The sequence below is a fragment of the Varanus komodoensis genome, unplaced genomic scaffold (assembly GCF_004798865.1).
Source record: "Varanus komodoensis strain SLA01 unplaced genomic scaffold, ASM479886v1 scaffold14_1, whole genome shotgun sequence".
Taxonomy (NCBI): Eukaryota; Metazoa; Chordata; class Lepidosauria; order Squamata; family Varanidae; genus Varanus; species Varanus komodoensis.
The window spans coordinates 18,274,372-18,288,749 of record NW_025335438.1 but is presented as its reverse complement, the minus strand read 5'-3'; the positions used below and the strand labels follow the sequence as shown (position 1 = coordinate 18,288,749).

At 39.6% G+C, this 14,378-nt stretch overlaps 1 protein-coding gene across 2 annotated transcripts in view; it reads right to left on the bottom strand.

Moving 5' to 3' along the window:
• Positions 1–2,285: 2,285 nt before the first annotated feature.
• The window catches only part of ALKAL1 (ALK and LTK ligand 1), a 42,494-nt gene continuing 30,401 nt past the window's right edge, over positions 2,286–14,378 (bottom strand). The window contains exons 2-5 of one of the 2 annotated variants that reach the window (XM_044424194.1): positions 10,733–10,786; positions 7,831–7,911; positions 5,255–5,331; positions 2,286–2,590 (exon numbers count right to left, since the gene is read on the bottom strand). In XM_044424194.1, coding sequence (XP_044280129.1) covers positions 5,267–5,331; positions 7,831–7,911; positions 10,733–10,786 — 200 coding nt within the window. In that variant the 3' untranslated portion in view covers positions 2,286–2,590; positions 5,255–5,266. The other variant, XM_044424195.1, reaches the window with a different exon arrangement.

Here is a 14,378-nt window from a genome sequence, read left to right as displayed (position 1 = left end):
AGCTGGGGGAATCTAGAAGATATGCACCCCCAAAATGGATTCTTCACACATTCTTACCTGAGGCCCTTCTTTATTGCTGTGAAAACCTGTGTAGCAATTCCTCAGTGATGTTCAAAAGTGTGTATTGGGGGTGGGGGGAGCAGGATAGAGACTATTGCTTTAGCCATTCCATGATGGAGCCTAGATAATTGGCTGGGGATACTACCTAGATATAAAATAAAAATCTTTTTATTTACCCGACATTTTAATATTTAAATTTTTAACTACTTTTATTCTCATGCTTAGCCACATTCTATCTTATTTATTGCATTCTACCTTTTTATTGCATTATGTGGATTGTACTTTTTCTGTTTATTTATTGTTTGTTGGATTTTGTTGGAAGCCATCCTGAGACACTGTTAAGGACGGGGTAGAAATGCTGCAAAGAAAGAAAGAAAGAAAGAAAGAAAGAAAGAAAGAAAGAAAGAAAAGGAAAGGACATTGTGGAGTTGACAGGACAGAGTCAATCAGTGAAGAGTGAGGGAAAAGGTTCCCTGGTGTTCACACTGTAGAAGCACTGGAAGGGGAGTATTTGAATAGCTAAAAAATAAATAGTAAGCTAATTCTTTTTCATGGGATAACCATATATAACTCTTGCAGATAAGAAGCAGGGAGTAGATGGCTGTGTTATTATACAAGACTGCCTAAGACATTGTCCAAAGAGGGTAATAAGCAGGCATTCAAACCCAGACAAACAATCCAAGCAAGAGAAACACAACAGGAGAAATATTGGGAGTCAGAAGAAGACCACACTGTGTGTTAATTTGACTGTGGCAGAAGTTTAGGGAAATTGAGCTGAAGAATAGGAAGTCTTAGAGGCTTGTAACAGCAACAGTGTTTTCTAAGTCTTTAAGCAGTACCAGTAAGCATTCTTTTGAAACCCCCAGAGTAAATTGGGAAAAATTAGCAATTCCTTTATGACCAAGATATCTCTTAATAAACTAACTTGTTTATTTTGTCTCTAGTATTGGTGCCTATCTCATGCCTACAACTCTTATGCCAAGTTATTAGGAGGTTTGACAAAATTATTAGAAAACTGGTGTCATGGGAGAAGAAGCTGCTTGTAGAACTCTGAACTATAGCAGCAGAAAGTTCCTTTGGCCCTGCAAAAAAAAAAAGAAAAAGAAAAAGAAAAAGAAACTGCATTGGTGGGACTGCCCAGGAAGGAGAAATTTTTAATTAGTGTGACAGTGCTGAAGACACAATCCCCCATAAATGACTAAGAGGATACATTCCTGAATGTTTCTATTAAAACCCTAATAGAACTCTGATTCTTCCAGTGATTTTAGGAGAATACTTCATCTCGCTTCAACCCATGCCAAAACTTTACACCTACAGTGCACAAAATTGAAGGGGGGGGTAGCTGTAGAATTAGTATGGGACACTTGTTTGCTTCAAGGGGTTGCACACAATATCCTGGGTTTGCTTGGTTTTTTTCCAGGGTGCCTTGTACTCCTCATTTTACTGATAAAAATTACTCAAAAACAGAGGAAGCTGCTCTGTGGACTTGCTCCGTGAATTTATTCAGTCTAGTTTGCATTAGATGTCCTGCTATCTGTTCACTATAGGAATGTACTTTACTCTTTGTCCTTGTTTGCCTGTGGATTGAAGCTACAGATAATATGAAGAAAGCCAGTATGTATGTATGTATGTGTCTATAGAAAGTATGTAATTTCAAGTATTATTCCATTGCATTGTGGTATGCTTCTACACCAAACTTAGCTGCACAAATGTTTCTAAAAGTCAATGTCACTCAAAATGTCAATTCAAATATGCAAATGTTGGTATCTTTACATCATTTTATTCCACCAAAACTGTATTGCAGTCTTCCAGTCTTTTATATTTACATTATTTGCAACTCTTTCCATAAGTGCCAACATGGATGTAACTGATGAGAATCCAGAACAGCTTTACAAATGTACAATGTGCATTTCTGAGCATTTTGTTCTGATGTGCAATAATATATATACTATGTAGGCATATATATTACCAAAGCTTCATAATATAAAATACTTTCCACAAAAGTAAAACATCTCTCTTGCAGCTTATTCAGATTTCAATTACAGAGACATCTGCATTTCAAGTTAGTGCAAATAATGAAAGTAAGAGCCTGAGCAAAATGGAGTACATAAAATGAAACAAGAGAACAGCAAACACTAACCAACTCCCTGTATATTATTATAACATTTAATTAGTATATTATTAGTAGTCTTTATATACAATGTATTTAAATAAATTGACTTATTTAAGCTATAGGCAGTATATTTACAAATTCAAATAAAATATGTTTCTTATGCACAAATATGGAATGTTCCATGTATATGAAAATAAAATGCATCTAGTAGCAAAACAATGCTGTAAATCAATATGGACAAGATGTCTTCTCTATTGTCTTGGGATAGATTTCAAGGCACTTTCTCGGCAAACCAGAGTTCAGTCTTAGCAGGAAAATCTACAAGGTCAGTCATCATATTCTTGTTTACATACTTCCACAGTGATTCAAACATGATACTGTCAGTAAAAATTGAAGTTCTTTACAGGGACATGCTTACTGAAATAAAATACACAAACCAAACAAATTAGACAATGTTCCTTTTCAGATGATGGTCAATATTCAGTGCATACATGGAAGGAAGAAAATTGATATCATCTGCTGGCCCCAACCCAAGCCACGATCCATTCAGTTGAAGATAAGAACAGAGCCAGTGCATATACAACCAAATGCACATTCAACTGTCCCCAGACATTTGAGAACCCTAAAGAAAGCAGGGGCCCAGAATGCCGAGAAGCAAGTTGCATATATAGTTGTATGCATGTGGATTTTATTTCAATCATCAAATGGACAAATGTAGATTAGTAGTAGGGCATATAGTTATGATCCTTCTGCCTAGTTAATAAAAGAAGTCTGTATTTTGGTTGCCAATGCAATTGTATGCTTCAGGTGCTAATAAATGTTTCCTAAGACTAACCAAAGGAGAGTTTTTGTTGTTATTGTTCACATTGTCCACACTATTCCCCAGACTCTAGTGTCATGGTCTGAAAATGGTGCTGACAACATATTTTATTATTTAAATCATTTGAGGTTGTGTTTAAAATTGAAATGATGGATACCTTATTTGTATCAGTAGACTTCTCCATGGTCCTGAAATAGATGCAGAAGAAAGCCACAGGAACAAGCTTGTGATAGAATTGGGGTGGCGGGGGAACCATCTAAATCAGCTTTTTTCAGTAGCGATTTGCCAGTCATAGTGACTATTGCCCTAGCTGGGTGGGAGTGGCAATCAACCATCCTGTGGGAATGGAGAGATAGCCCAGCAATGAGAAGTGGGGGTGGTAGATGACAAGAACTCAGATCTTCCAATGGGAGAATGGGAGGTGGTTTCAGGGTCTGCCCAGGGCATGCACCAAGTGCTGAGTAGTCTATCAAATGTAAAAGCCCCTCCCTCTAGGAGGCAAAACAGGATCGGAGCTATGGGAGAGGAGGAGACAGGGGAGGAATGGCAGTGCCTGGCCTCTGAGCCAGCAATGGAGAAAGTCTCTTAAATGGGATGAAGATTGAGGGGATGGCTCAGAGAGCATTCAGCACTTTACTCTGGGTGTATTCAGAGGTGTTTGACCAAAAGGACGTGTAACAATAAAGCATGGAGAAAAGGAACTCCGAAGCAGTGTGTTGACTCAAAAGGACCACACTTCATGGCACCTATCTCTTTTCCTACGTGCTGAAGGAGAGGTGGGAGCTGCTGTATTTACAATACTTCATGGAAATACAATGCAACATGGTACCAAGATCCAACCCCAGCAAGGAATTGGGGAATTCTTCCTTCAGCAACTGTACTACAGCACAGGGAGCAGAGAAGGGATGATTGATCCCTTTGATCTCTTTGCACTCTGAATTTAGCACCAAATTCAAGGTTCTGTGTTTTTAGAGAGCATAGCATTAGGCTCATAACAGAAAGGGGGAAACGGTCTGAAAGGAAGAAAGGCTATCCACTCAATGTATCTCAGGGCAGCCTCCTGAACAACATATGGAGTCAGCTTGCCAAGGTCAGAAAGTGGCCTTTCCCAGCTCTGTTATTTGAAATTCTTTCTTGGAGGCTGAACTTGGTAAGTATGGACCTTGCCAAATACGCTCATTTTCCATGCATTTAACACTGCAGCAACACTGATATCAATTTAAGTAAAACTATTTATTATTTATTAATTACATTTCTAGCCCTCCCATGAGCCAAAATGACTCTCTGGGCATACAACACAAATATATGTTTGTATGTGTACACCTCCCCCATAATTCATTTTTTTGTAAATTGCATATATTCTGCATATATGCAAACTACATGTGACACATGATATGCATCTCATCTCATGTCTCTTTTCAGAAATGCAAATAGCAAGCTCAGGCTTTGGACAGAGAAGTGTAGTTTGCCTGTTTCCCCATGCTACCTTGGTCCTGATAAAAATTGGCTCTCTGAAGCCACTGTTGGCATTGGCAGGTGATCACCTCCTGGTGTTAAAGTTTCACTCCTGATGCTTCATTCATTCATTCATTCATTGCCAGGCAGGGGGAGTATTTTCTTTGCAACCATGGCAGGAGTCAGACCCTCCTTTTTCTCACCTTATAGTCTTAAGCCAAATAGGTTATTTGCTACTTGTGTTCCATGTGTGGATGTACTTGTGTGTGTGTGTGTGTGTGTGTGTTGAGAGTGGGGAATGGCACACACATGAAAATGTGGTGACATTTATGTCCTTTCTCTCTAACAACTCTGCCCTGCATATTGCGCTAGATGGCTTTTTCATCTGCCCAGTGGCAGTGCTTCACTGAAAAAAAGACAGGCAGGTGAAGGATCAGGTTAACACATATCCTGATCTCTCTGGTCTTCTATTCCCTCCACACACTGCGACAGTCCCATCCCTGCACTCTGAGATTGCTCTTCTGACTTGGAAGGGCAGCCTGCATGGTTCTTTCTACACAGATAAAGAGGGGCCAGGGGAATGGGAAGAGGTCTCCAATTCCCCCTTCTGAGATCAAGTGCTGCCTCAGACTGTACAGCAGGGGAATCCTCCATATCCTATGGGCCCACAGACAATATTTACGGCTCCCCATGCTAATGAGGGGCAAAATAGTTATGAGTCAATAAAAAGTATGCAAATACATTACAAATTTGCAGTTCTTAAAATTTGTTTACAAATGCAAATATATTCAGTTACAAATACTTACATAAGCAGCCTCCTAAGGCTGGGTACACAGTGGGCTCATTGCTAACCTTGTCAGCAGTCTTGCACATCTTTTATAATCTATTTAAATCCACAAAACAAAGATGTAAATTATGATGTGTTAAAGGTCAAGTAAATAATTCCCAGAGAGGAAATATCATCTTATTTTTCATCAGTTGCAAAATGTTTATTTATTTCAATATATATAAATTATATAGATTGCGATGTGATCACAATAGCTTATTTAATCTTATCTTTTCAGTACAAAGACATAAGTACTTATCATTGCAGTATTAATGATTAAGAGACAGTTAAGTAAGAAATTCAGAACAGAAATATTGCAGCAACTTCTGTGACTTCAGCACACTTTAGTTTATGCCTGATGACTGTGAAACTAGAAAAATCCTGAAGCATTTTAGCATTATAAATTAATATCAAAGAACTTGAGGCTCTGCTTATGTGATCCTGGGTTGAAATGTGGGTTGAGTTTCACCATGCAGTAGAAGCTATATAATTATTTTATAATGTGCATAAGCTCCTGATTTTTAATGTGGGTAGTTTTTACCCCAACATTGCAAAAGCTTTCAAAAGATGGTAAGATAATAACATTTTTGTGCCAAAGAAATTGGACAATCATATGCCCACTTGAAGGTAGTCTAATACTAGACTCAGTCTCAACTCATAAAAATAACCAACTTTTAGGATCATGCAAATTGTAGGTTAACTCCTTCACAATCCCAGTATACGTGGCATAGGACACCTGTCTGTACATTATCAGTTAAATTCAAATTCAGTTAAATTGGCCTCTTTACAGGATCCCATTATAAGTATTGAATTGTAATTTTTATGATTTATTTGCTCTGTCTTATGCTGCCTTTTTTTCAAAGGGTCCATGGCAGCATGCATGATTTTCCTTTTTTTTCATTCTGTTCACATAACAATCATAATTCAGACCAGGTGGATAGTTGGCTGCTTTGACCCTTGAATGGTTTACTCTGTAGGCTTTAGCTTCAAAGAAAGTAGAAGACTCTCAGCATTTCTCAAAAAGAACTCCTTGTCTTGTAGAAACAAGTCCAGATAATGGAATTGACCCATTGAAAATTATCTTAATCCTGAACCTTGAAGAGTTAGAAAAACATTAATCCATATAACTCATGGCCATGCACCATCAATAGTTTGTACTGTGGTGATTAGATGGTACATTTCTCTTCCCAAGCTGGCTGTTCCAGTAGAATTCCTCAGACAACTTCTATTTAAAGATCAAAGTTTTCCATTTATTGCCTTAATAGGAAATGTTTTTCTTAAATTACATTTTAATAGCACCTTGTCTTGTACCCACTGAGCTCAAACAGGATTTATGTCTAAGTAAAACAGCCAGAATACAGGCTGCTACATTTTAGTGATACAAACATTCATTTCTAGTCTTGAATGATGTCTCCTGTCAAAGTATTTTGACAAAAATTGCCATCCATCTTCTAAGACAGAAACAGAATAACCCCTGACATATCTCACACATAATGCAAGTGGATTTTAATATGTATGGCAACAGCGGATTATACTGTGATCCTTATTGAGGGCCTTGGAGCCCCCAGGTGGCAATCTACAGATCCTGGCAGGGTGGGTAGGCATTCCAAATGTTGGGAAGCAAATGGGCATTCAAGTTTTGGGGATTTTAGGCAGCACTTCTTCCACTCCTGCAATGGAGTCTGACAGCCAATGGAGAAGAATTGCTGTTTACAATTGCTCACATCAACTAGAGTTTCAAACCCTTGCTGATAGATTTCTCCCTAAGCTTTCAAAAGTTGGAATGCATGAATGGGTAACCAAACAAGAATGACCAGTTCCTGCTTTGGGCACAAAGCAATAAAAAGTACCACTTTTGCAATTAGGTTAAATATGTTTGATGGGCTTTCATTAAAAACAAAAAACAAGAAGGGTCATTGTAATAGCAACAAAGGATGCTTTCAGATGGATTGCTCTTGGTGCTACCTATTGAAATAAATTGTACAGTTATTCGATCTATGCTTTGCTAGCAGCTTTTCTGTGGCAAGTGAAAAGATGTAAGAAGCAATAAGGAAAAGAAGGGAGGGTTACAAATGTCAGATAACAATTCATGGGTTTTCCAATAGATTCTGTGAATGAAGCACAACAATAGCATGCCAAAATAAATCAAAAGACAAAGGAGAAGCAAGTGACACTCAGGCTTATATAAACCTATCACTAAGGAGTACGCTGATGACCATCAGGCACAGGAGTTTCATTGAATGCATAGACTTGTGTATGGAGTCATTTAAATAATCAGAAATAAGTTGTTTAGACAGATATTTCTTGACCTATTTTTAACTTGCGGTGGGGTAGCATATTCGATACTAATGTTGCCTGTTTGTTGGGCAACAGTAGATTATGGTTGGAGGTGTAATATGCAGCCAAATGGTGTTGCCACATGTATTTTGCCAAACTTGCACTCCATATTCAAGGAGGGCCACGGAAAATACTCTGGTGCTACAGGCTTATTCATTCCTAGTTTACGATGAAACAGACAGACATAGGAACATGAATGTAGTCTTAATTATAACTTACAGGCTGGTGTTGAGCAATCCCGTGTATTGTGATATAGCCGGTGGAAGTGCTTACTACATTCAGCTGAAAATGTGACTGGACCTGTTTGATAGGGTAAAATAATTAATCAGATACAAAGCACAGCATTCACAGGGCTGCTGTAAGTTAACTCACATCAGTAAAGTGATCTTTGTTTTATGGCTTATGTTTTCTTCAGTAAATCAGTGGCACACAAGTTTCTTATAGTTAACTTAGATCCCATTGATTTCAGTGTTCCTATTCCAAGTATCACAAAATCTGGATTCATCTCAATGACTTGGTTCACACCACATGTTAAACTATACTCAAGGGTTGAGTATGGGTTCAGTATGGCTTGTCTTTAAACTGTGGGTTGTTATAGAAATGTAGGTTATTGTCTGAACCCAGCCATGTTAATAAACCATTGTTCATTAACTCCAAATAACCCAACAATAAACCAAGTAGGTTCACATGACACATGGATTCACATGTAAGCCTTTCATGCATACAAAGCATGCACTGTGGCTTTCCTGCCCCAAAGTCTATGATGGGCATGATTATTTGTCATGTTTCCCCTCTGTGGGAATTCATCCCTGCCTCGCCGCATTCATGCTGTAGCTAGGCAAGCTACGCTCAGCCAATAGTATTGTAATTTACCAGCCAATAGTATTGCAACTTACCCAGCCAATTGCATTGTACTTCACCTGTGTAACCATATAAGGCTTGTGACCATATATAGCAATAAGTGCGCTTCCTGTTTCCTGCGCCTGCGCATAAGCAATCAGTAAGCATTTTGAATCCTGCGCTTGCGCACAATGATTAGGGAGTTGGCTGATTAACTCGATGGCGATTGGTGTAGGCAAATACAAATGTAACAATCTGTGAATTAATAAAAAGGGGCTGCCGGTGGTGAGGGAGGAGGACATCTTTAAGAGGACATCTTTAAGAGGACATTTTAGGAAGAATTCCTAAAGAAGAACTTCTTTGTTCTCCGGAGTACTCAACCGAGCATGCTTTGAAACTTTATCTCTCGTCTGCAGTGTTTTATTTCTCTCTCTGAACTCTCTCGCGCCGATTGTCGGAGCAGGCACTCCGACACCCCTCTCCTCCTTAGTCAGACCTCCTGCTGGTATCCCAGGGGACATCACAGAGCACTATACACCCACCCAGAGAGAGAGGGGGAGAGAGAGAGAGAGAGAGAAGGGGAAAGTGGGCATTAAGCCCTCTTCTGCAATCTCAGTGGGGGCATCCACTAGGGTGCCAGTTCCCACCCATTAAAAATGAGTTTAATCAGATTACAAATAGGTATGCATCTTATAGCTTGTTCCTCCAAACCTTCTCTGTTTGTTCAAATGTGGCAGGTAGTGGACAAGGATTGGCCAGAGGTAGATGGCTGCTGGCCCTTACCAAGAGTCCCCTACCTTTTAGTCCCCTAGCAGAGTTGTTAGATGAGCATTTCTTCCCCTCACCCCACTTTTTAAGTACTTGCCAAATTTGACAGGTTAGGGCAGGACACCTACTTAAAGTGAGATGGGACTTTGTAGAAAGGGGGCTTCTTCTACCTGCTCTGCAGTATGATCCAGTTCTGAGGGGAGCTCAAGTGTCCCTACTTGGCCTCCAGTTTTGCAAGTGTCACCCCACTGCTAGCATGGAGAGATCCTGCAAAGCTGGAAAGGAATCACAGTTTACAGACAGCAGAGCTTTATTTCACATGTGTTAAATGAATTTATGCCCCACATGCTCAGATTCCCCTACATTTTGCTCTTCCCCATGGTGCTAGGAACTTGAGATCAATGCCAAAACAGAGGACATCCAAGGAACTTATTTCCACCTTCCCTTCAGAAAAACTAGATTGGAGTGGGTAGATGGTACACCCTTTCTAGCTGGATCTTTTTTTGGGGGGGGGGGGAATCTTGTTCCCTCTGGGTTGTCACACATAGTAATGTGAGGGCAACCCACTAACCAATCACTCAGAGGGACAAGCAATTCTGCCACTGTGGCCAAGCAGCTCTGTAGGTTTTGGATGTCCATGCCCCAGGTCACCCAGAGGTTCAAGCAAACCCTACAACAATCCATACCTTTTGAGAGGCTTATAAGCACATAGCACCAGATTTGGAAAACATGTGAGATCATTGTGGTTTCATAGCCATAGTGGTTTAGTGAGTTCTGCAATCTCAAATACCATTGGTTGATTCAATGTTATCAAACAAAGGTTGTTACCGTGGCTGGGGTTGGACCACACACTTTTCACCAACTACCCACAGCACAGTGATAACCCACACTCAACCCTCAGGCATTTGTTATAATTCTGTGTGAACCCAGTCAATATTTTTCTAAGAAAACTATAACCTCACATGTACAATTCCAGTACAGTCTTCTGACAGAGTTATACATAACTTCACTATTCCAACTTTTTAAAAAGTATTGGAATAATTAAAAAGAAGAGAAGAGCAAATGATGACATAAAATGTAAAGGATTACATCAAATTTCAAAGCAATTCATACTGACTCTTCTACTCCACTGATTTTCCCCGCAAATCTATTGGCAGATGTTTAGGAAAGATCACTAGATTAGGGGTATGTAACTTTTACCACACTGGTGCTGAGTGATGGGTTAGGAGCTACACATGAGTGTGGACACAAATGCATGCACTTAAACATACATTCCTGCATAGAGAAATTAAAGACACTGTCCACTCCACAGTAATCCTGAAGCAAATCACTGGTGTAAGCAATGAGGGTAGAATCACCATTGCATCAAGCTGAATGGCAAGGTAAAGTCTGGGTTCCCTTCCAGTGTGACAAAGGCACACATATTCTCTCCAGTAGGTGACAGTATCTAGAAAGAGGTTAGCCCCCCCCCCAAAAAAAAGGGAAAAAAGAAGTTCACACACATTGTTCTTACCTGTAAAGTGTTTAATGAACTTGTCTTTTAAATTGGAGTCTCTTGGAAATACTTCTGTGAAAAAATAAATATTTAATTAAGAAAATGTTTAAATTTGTGCACTTATAAAGTAGTTATAAATCTGTTTTATTAGTAAGACATTGCATTTTTCCACAAGCTAGGTGACATGAATAGCAACTGAAAATAGATTCCAAGAACAGTATTTGTACAAGTAAAACATATTTAGAAAAAATAATTTTGGGGACCCTTTAAATATTAGTTTAAATATTCCTGCTGCCCCTCGTAAGTAGGCATGGAACAACAAGGTTATGACAGCAGCAGTAATCCCATGCAGGAAGGCAACTGGTAAGAGGCAAGTTTAGTTTAACTTCAAAGTGGTATCTGGGTACATTTTGTTGTTGTTCGTTGTTGTTAGTCGCGAAGTTGTGTCTGACCCATCGCGATCCCATGGACAACATTCCTCCAGGCCTTCCTGTCTTCCACCATCCCCCGGAGTCCACTTAAGCTCACACCAACTGCTTCAGGGACTCCATCTAGCCACCTCATTCTCTGCCATCCCCTTCTTCTTTTGCCACCTATTGTTCCCAGCATTAGGCTCTTCTCCAGGGAGTCCTTCCTTCTCATTAGGTGGCCAAAGTATTTGAGTTTCATCTCATCTTCAGGATCTAGCCTTCTAAAGAGCAGTCAGGGTTGATCTCCTCTAGGACTGACCAGTTTGATCGCCTTGTGGTCCAGGGAACTCACAGGAGTCACCTCCAACACCACAATTCAAAGGCCTCAATCCTTCGGCACTCAGCCTTCCTTATGGTCCAGCTTTCACAGCCATACGTTGCAACTGGGAAAACCATAGCCTTGACTATACGCACTTTTGTTGGCAGGGTGATGTCTCTGCTTTTTAGTATGCTGTCTAGATTTGCCATAGCTTTTCTCCCCAGGAGCAAGCATCTGTTAATTTCTTGGCTTCAGTTCCCATCTGCGGTGATCTTGGAGCCCAGGAAAATAAAATCTGTCACTATCTCCATTTCTTCCCCATCTATTTGCCAGGAAGTGAGAGGACTGGATGCTAATGATCTTAGTTTTCTTAATGTTAAGTTTCAAGCCAACTTTTGCACTCTCCTCCTTCACCCGCATCAAGAGGCTCTTTAGTTCCTCTTCACTTTCTGCCATTAGAGTGGTATCATCTGCATATCTGAGGTTATTGATATTTCTCCCAGCAATCTTAATTCCAACTGGTGATTCATCTAACCCCACCTTTCTCATGATGTGCTCTGCATATAAGTTAAATAGGCAGGGCAACAGTATACAGCCTTGCTGAACTCCTTTCTCAATTTTGAACCAATCAGTGGTTCCATGTCCAGTTCTCACTGTTGCTTCTTGACCCACATATAGGTTTCTCAAGAGACAAATAAGATGGTCTGGTACTCCCATCTCTTTAAGAACTTGCCACAATTTGTTGTGATCCACACAATCAAAGGCTTTAGCATAGTCAATGAAGCAGAAGTAGATGTTTTTCTGGAACTCCCTAGCTTTCTCCATGATCCAGCATATGTTGGCAATTTGATCTCTAGTTCCTCTCCCTCTTCGAAATCCTGCCTGTACTTCTGGTAGTTCTCAGTCCACATACTTCTGGAGCCTAGCTTGTAGGATTTGGGGCATAACTTTGCTAGCATGTGAAATGAGTGCAATGGTGTGGTAGTTTGAACATTCTTTGTCATTGCCCTTCTTTGGGATTGGAATGTAAACTGACCTTTTCCAATCCTGTGGCCACTGTTGAGTTTTCCAAATTTGCTGGCATATTGTGTGTAGCACTTTTACTGCATCATCTTTTAAGATTTTGAATAGCTCAGCTGGAATACTGTCACCTGCACTAGCTTTGTTGTTGCTCAGACTTCCTAAGGCCCATTTGACTTCACATTCCAGGATGTCTGGCTTGAGGTCAGTGACCACCCCATTGTGGTTATCAGGAACGTTAAGCTCTTTCTTGTATAGTTCTTCTGTGTAATCTTGCTACCTCTTCTTAATCTCTTCTGCCTCTGTTAGGTCCCTGCCATTTTGGTCCTTTATCATGCCCATCTTTGCATGAAACGTTCCCTTCATATCTCCAATTTTCTTCAAGAGATCTCTGGTCCTCCCTATTCTACTGTTTTTTATTTATTTTTTATTTATTAAAACATTTTTATGCCGCCCCATTCGCCGAAGCCTTGGGGCGGCTTACAACAATAAATAAAACCAATAAGTTAAAATATACATATAAAATAATCATAATAATTTAAAACACACATTATAAAATAAGCCGCCCTGGCCAGATAAAATTCAGTGGTATTAACATTTAAAATGTTGCTTAAATAAAAAGGTCTTTGCCTGGCGCCGAAAAACAAATAACGACGCCTTCTTCTATTTCTTTGCACTGTTCATTTAAGAAGGCATTCTTCTAACTATTCTCTGGAATTCTGCATTCAATTGGGTGTATCTTTCTCTTTCTCCCTTGCCTTTCGCTTCTTTCCTCAGCTATTTGTACAGCTTCCTCAGACAACCATTTTGCTTTCTTGCATTTCTTTTTCTTTGGAATGGTTTTATTTGCTGGATAAGGTAGTGGACATCATTTAGATAAGGACATCATTTTTGGTGTTAATTCTAGAAGGTGTTGCAGGCCTTCATAGAACCAGTCAACTTCAGCCTCTTCAGTACCAGTCTGATATCTATGTAGCTGGAATTTGGTTCCTGAAACTTAAGCCAGTTATTCCATATTCTGCACTCTGGGGTGATTGAGGAGAGATCATGGTCCTCTGTGACAGTTTTTCAAGTATTTAAAAAGGTTATCGTACCTCCCTTTGATTTTCTCTTAAGGCTAAACATGCCTGGCTCTTTCAATTTCTCCTCATAGGGCTTTATTTTCAGTCCCTCGATCATCTTTGTTGCCCTCCTCTGAACTTTTTCTAGTTTGTCTGTAGAAGTGTGAATATCTGTGATATAAAATTGTGTTCAAAGAGAGAGTGTGCTACTGATAATGATCCAGAAAGAAGACAAAACAAGTAGATGTTAGAACAGACCTGGGCATTGTATGGCCCGCAGGCCACATCCGGCCCAATGGCTGACCCTGACTGGCCCACATGAGGTCACTGACAAATTAAAAGCCAATGCAAATATATATCATCGTAATATAGATGCAAGCAATACAACTGCACTGCTTTTATTTTGAAGGATCTGCTAAATTGAATTGAATTTATTGCTTTTCATGTAATGTTAATGTTTTTGTGAATATTTATTAAATAGTGTTGTTCTGTGAGCCACATTTTCATTGTATCATTGTAATGTTTCATTTACTGTTTTTATAGAGATATATATTGAGCAGAGCTGTAAGTGCATTGGTCCGGCCCTTAACAACTGTCAAAGTTTCTCATGTAGCCCCATAGGAAAATTAATTGCCCACCCCTGTGTTAGAAGATGACTTTTTTTCCCAAAAGGTGGGGGAAGAGGGAATTGTTGGAGAAGAAATATAAATATAGGATTACACAGAAAACTTCCGTGTATGTAGCTGTAGGAGAACTGTAATATTGTAATGCTATTGCTCTGTTCTGCTGGTTTGCTTTTCTTCAATCTATTTGGCCCATTTCATGCAGCATCTGACAATATTGTAGTATGAAAG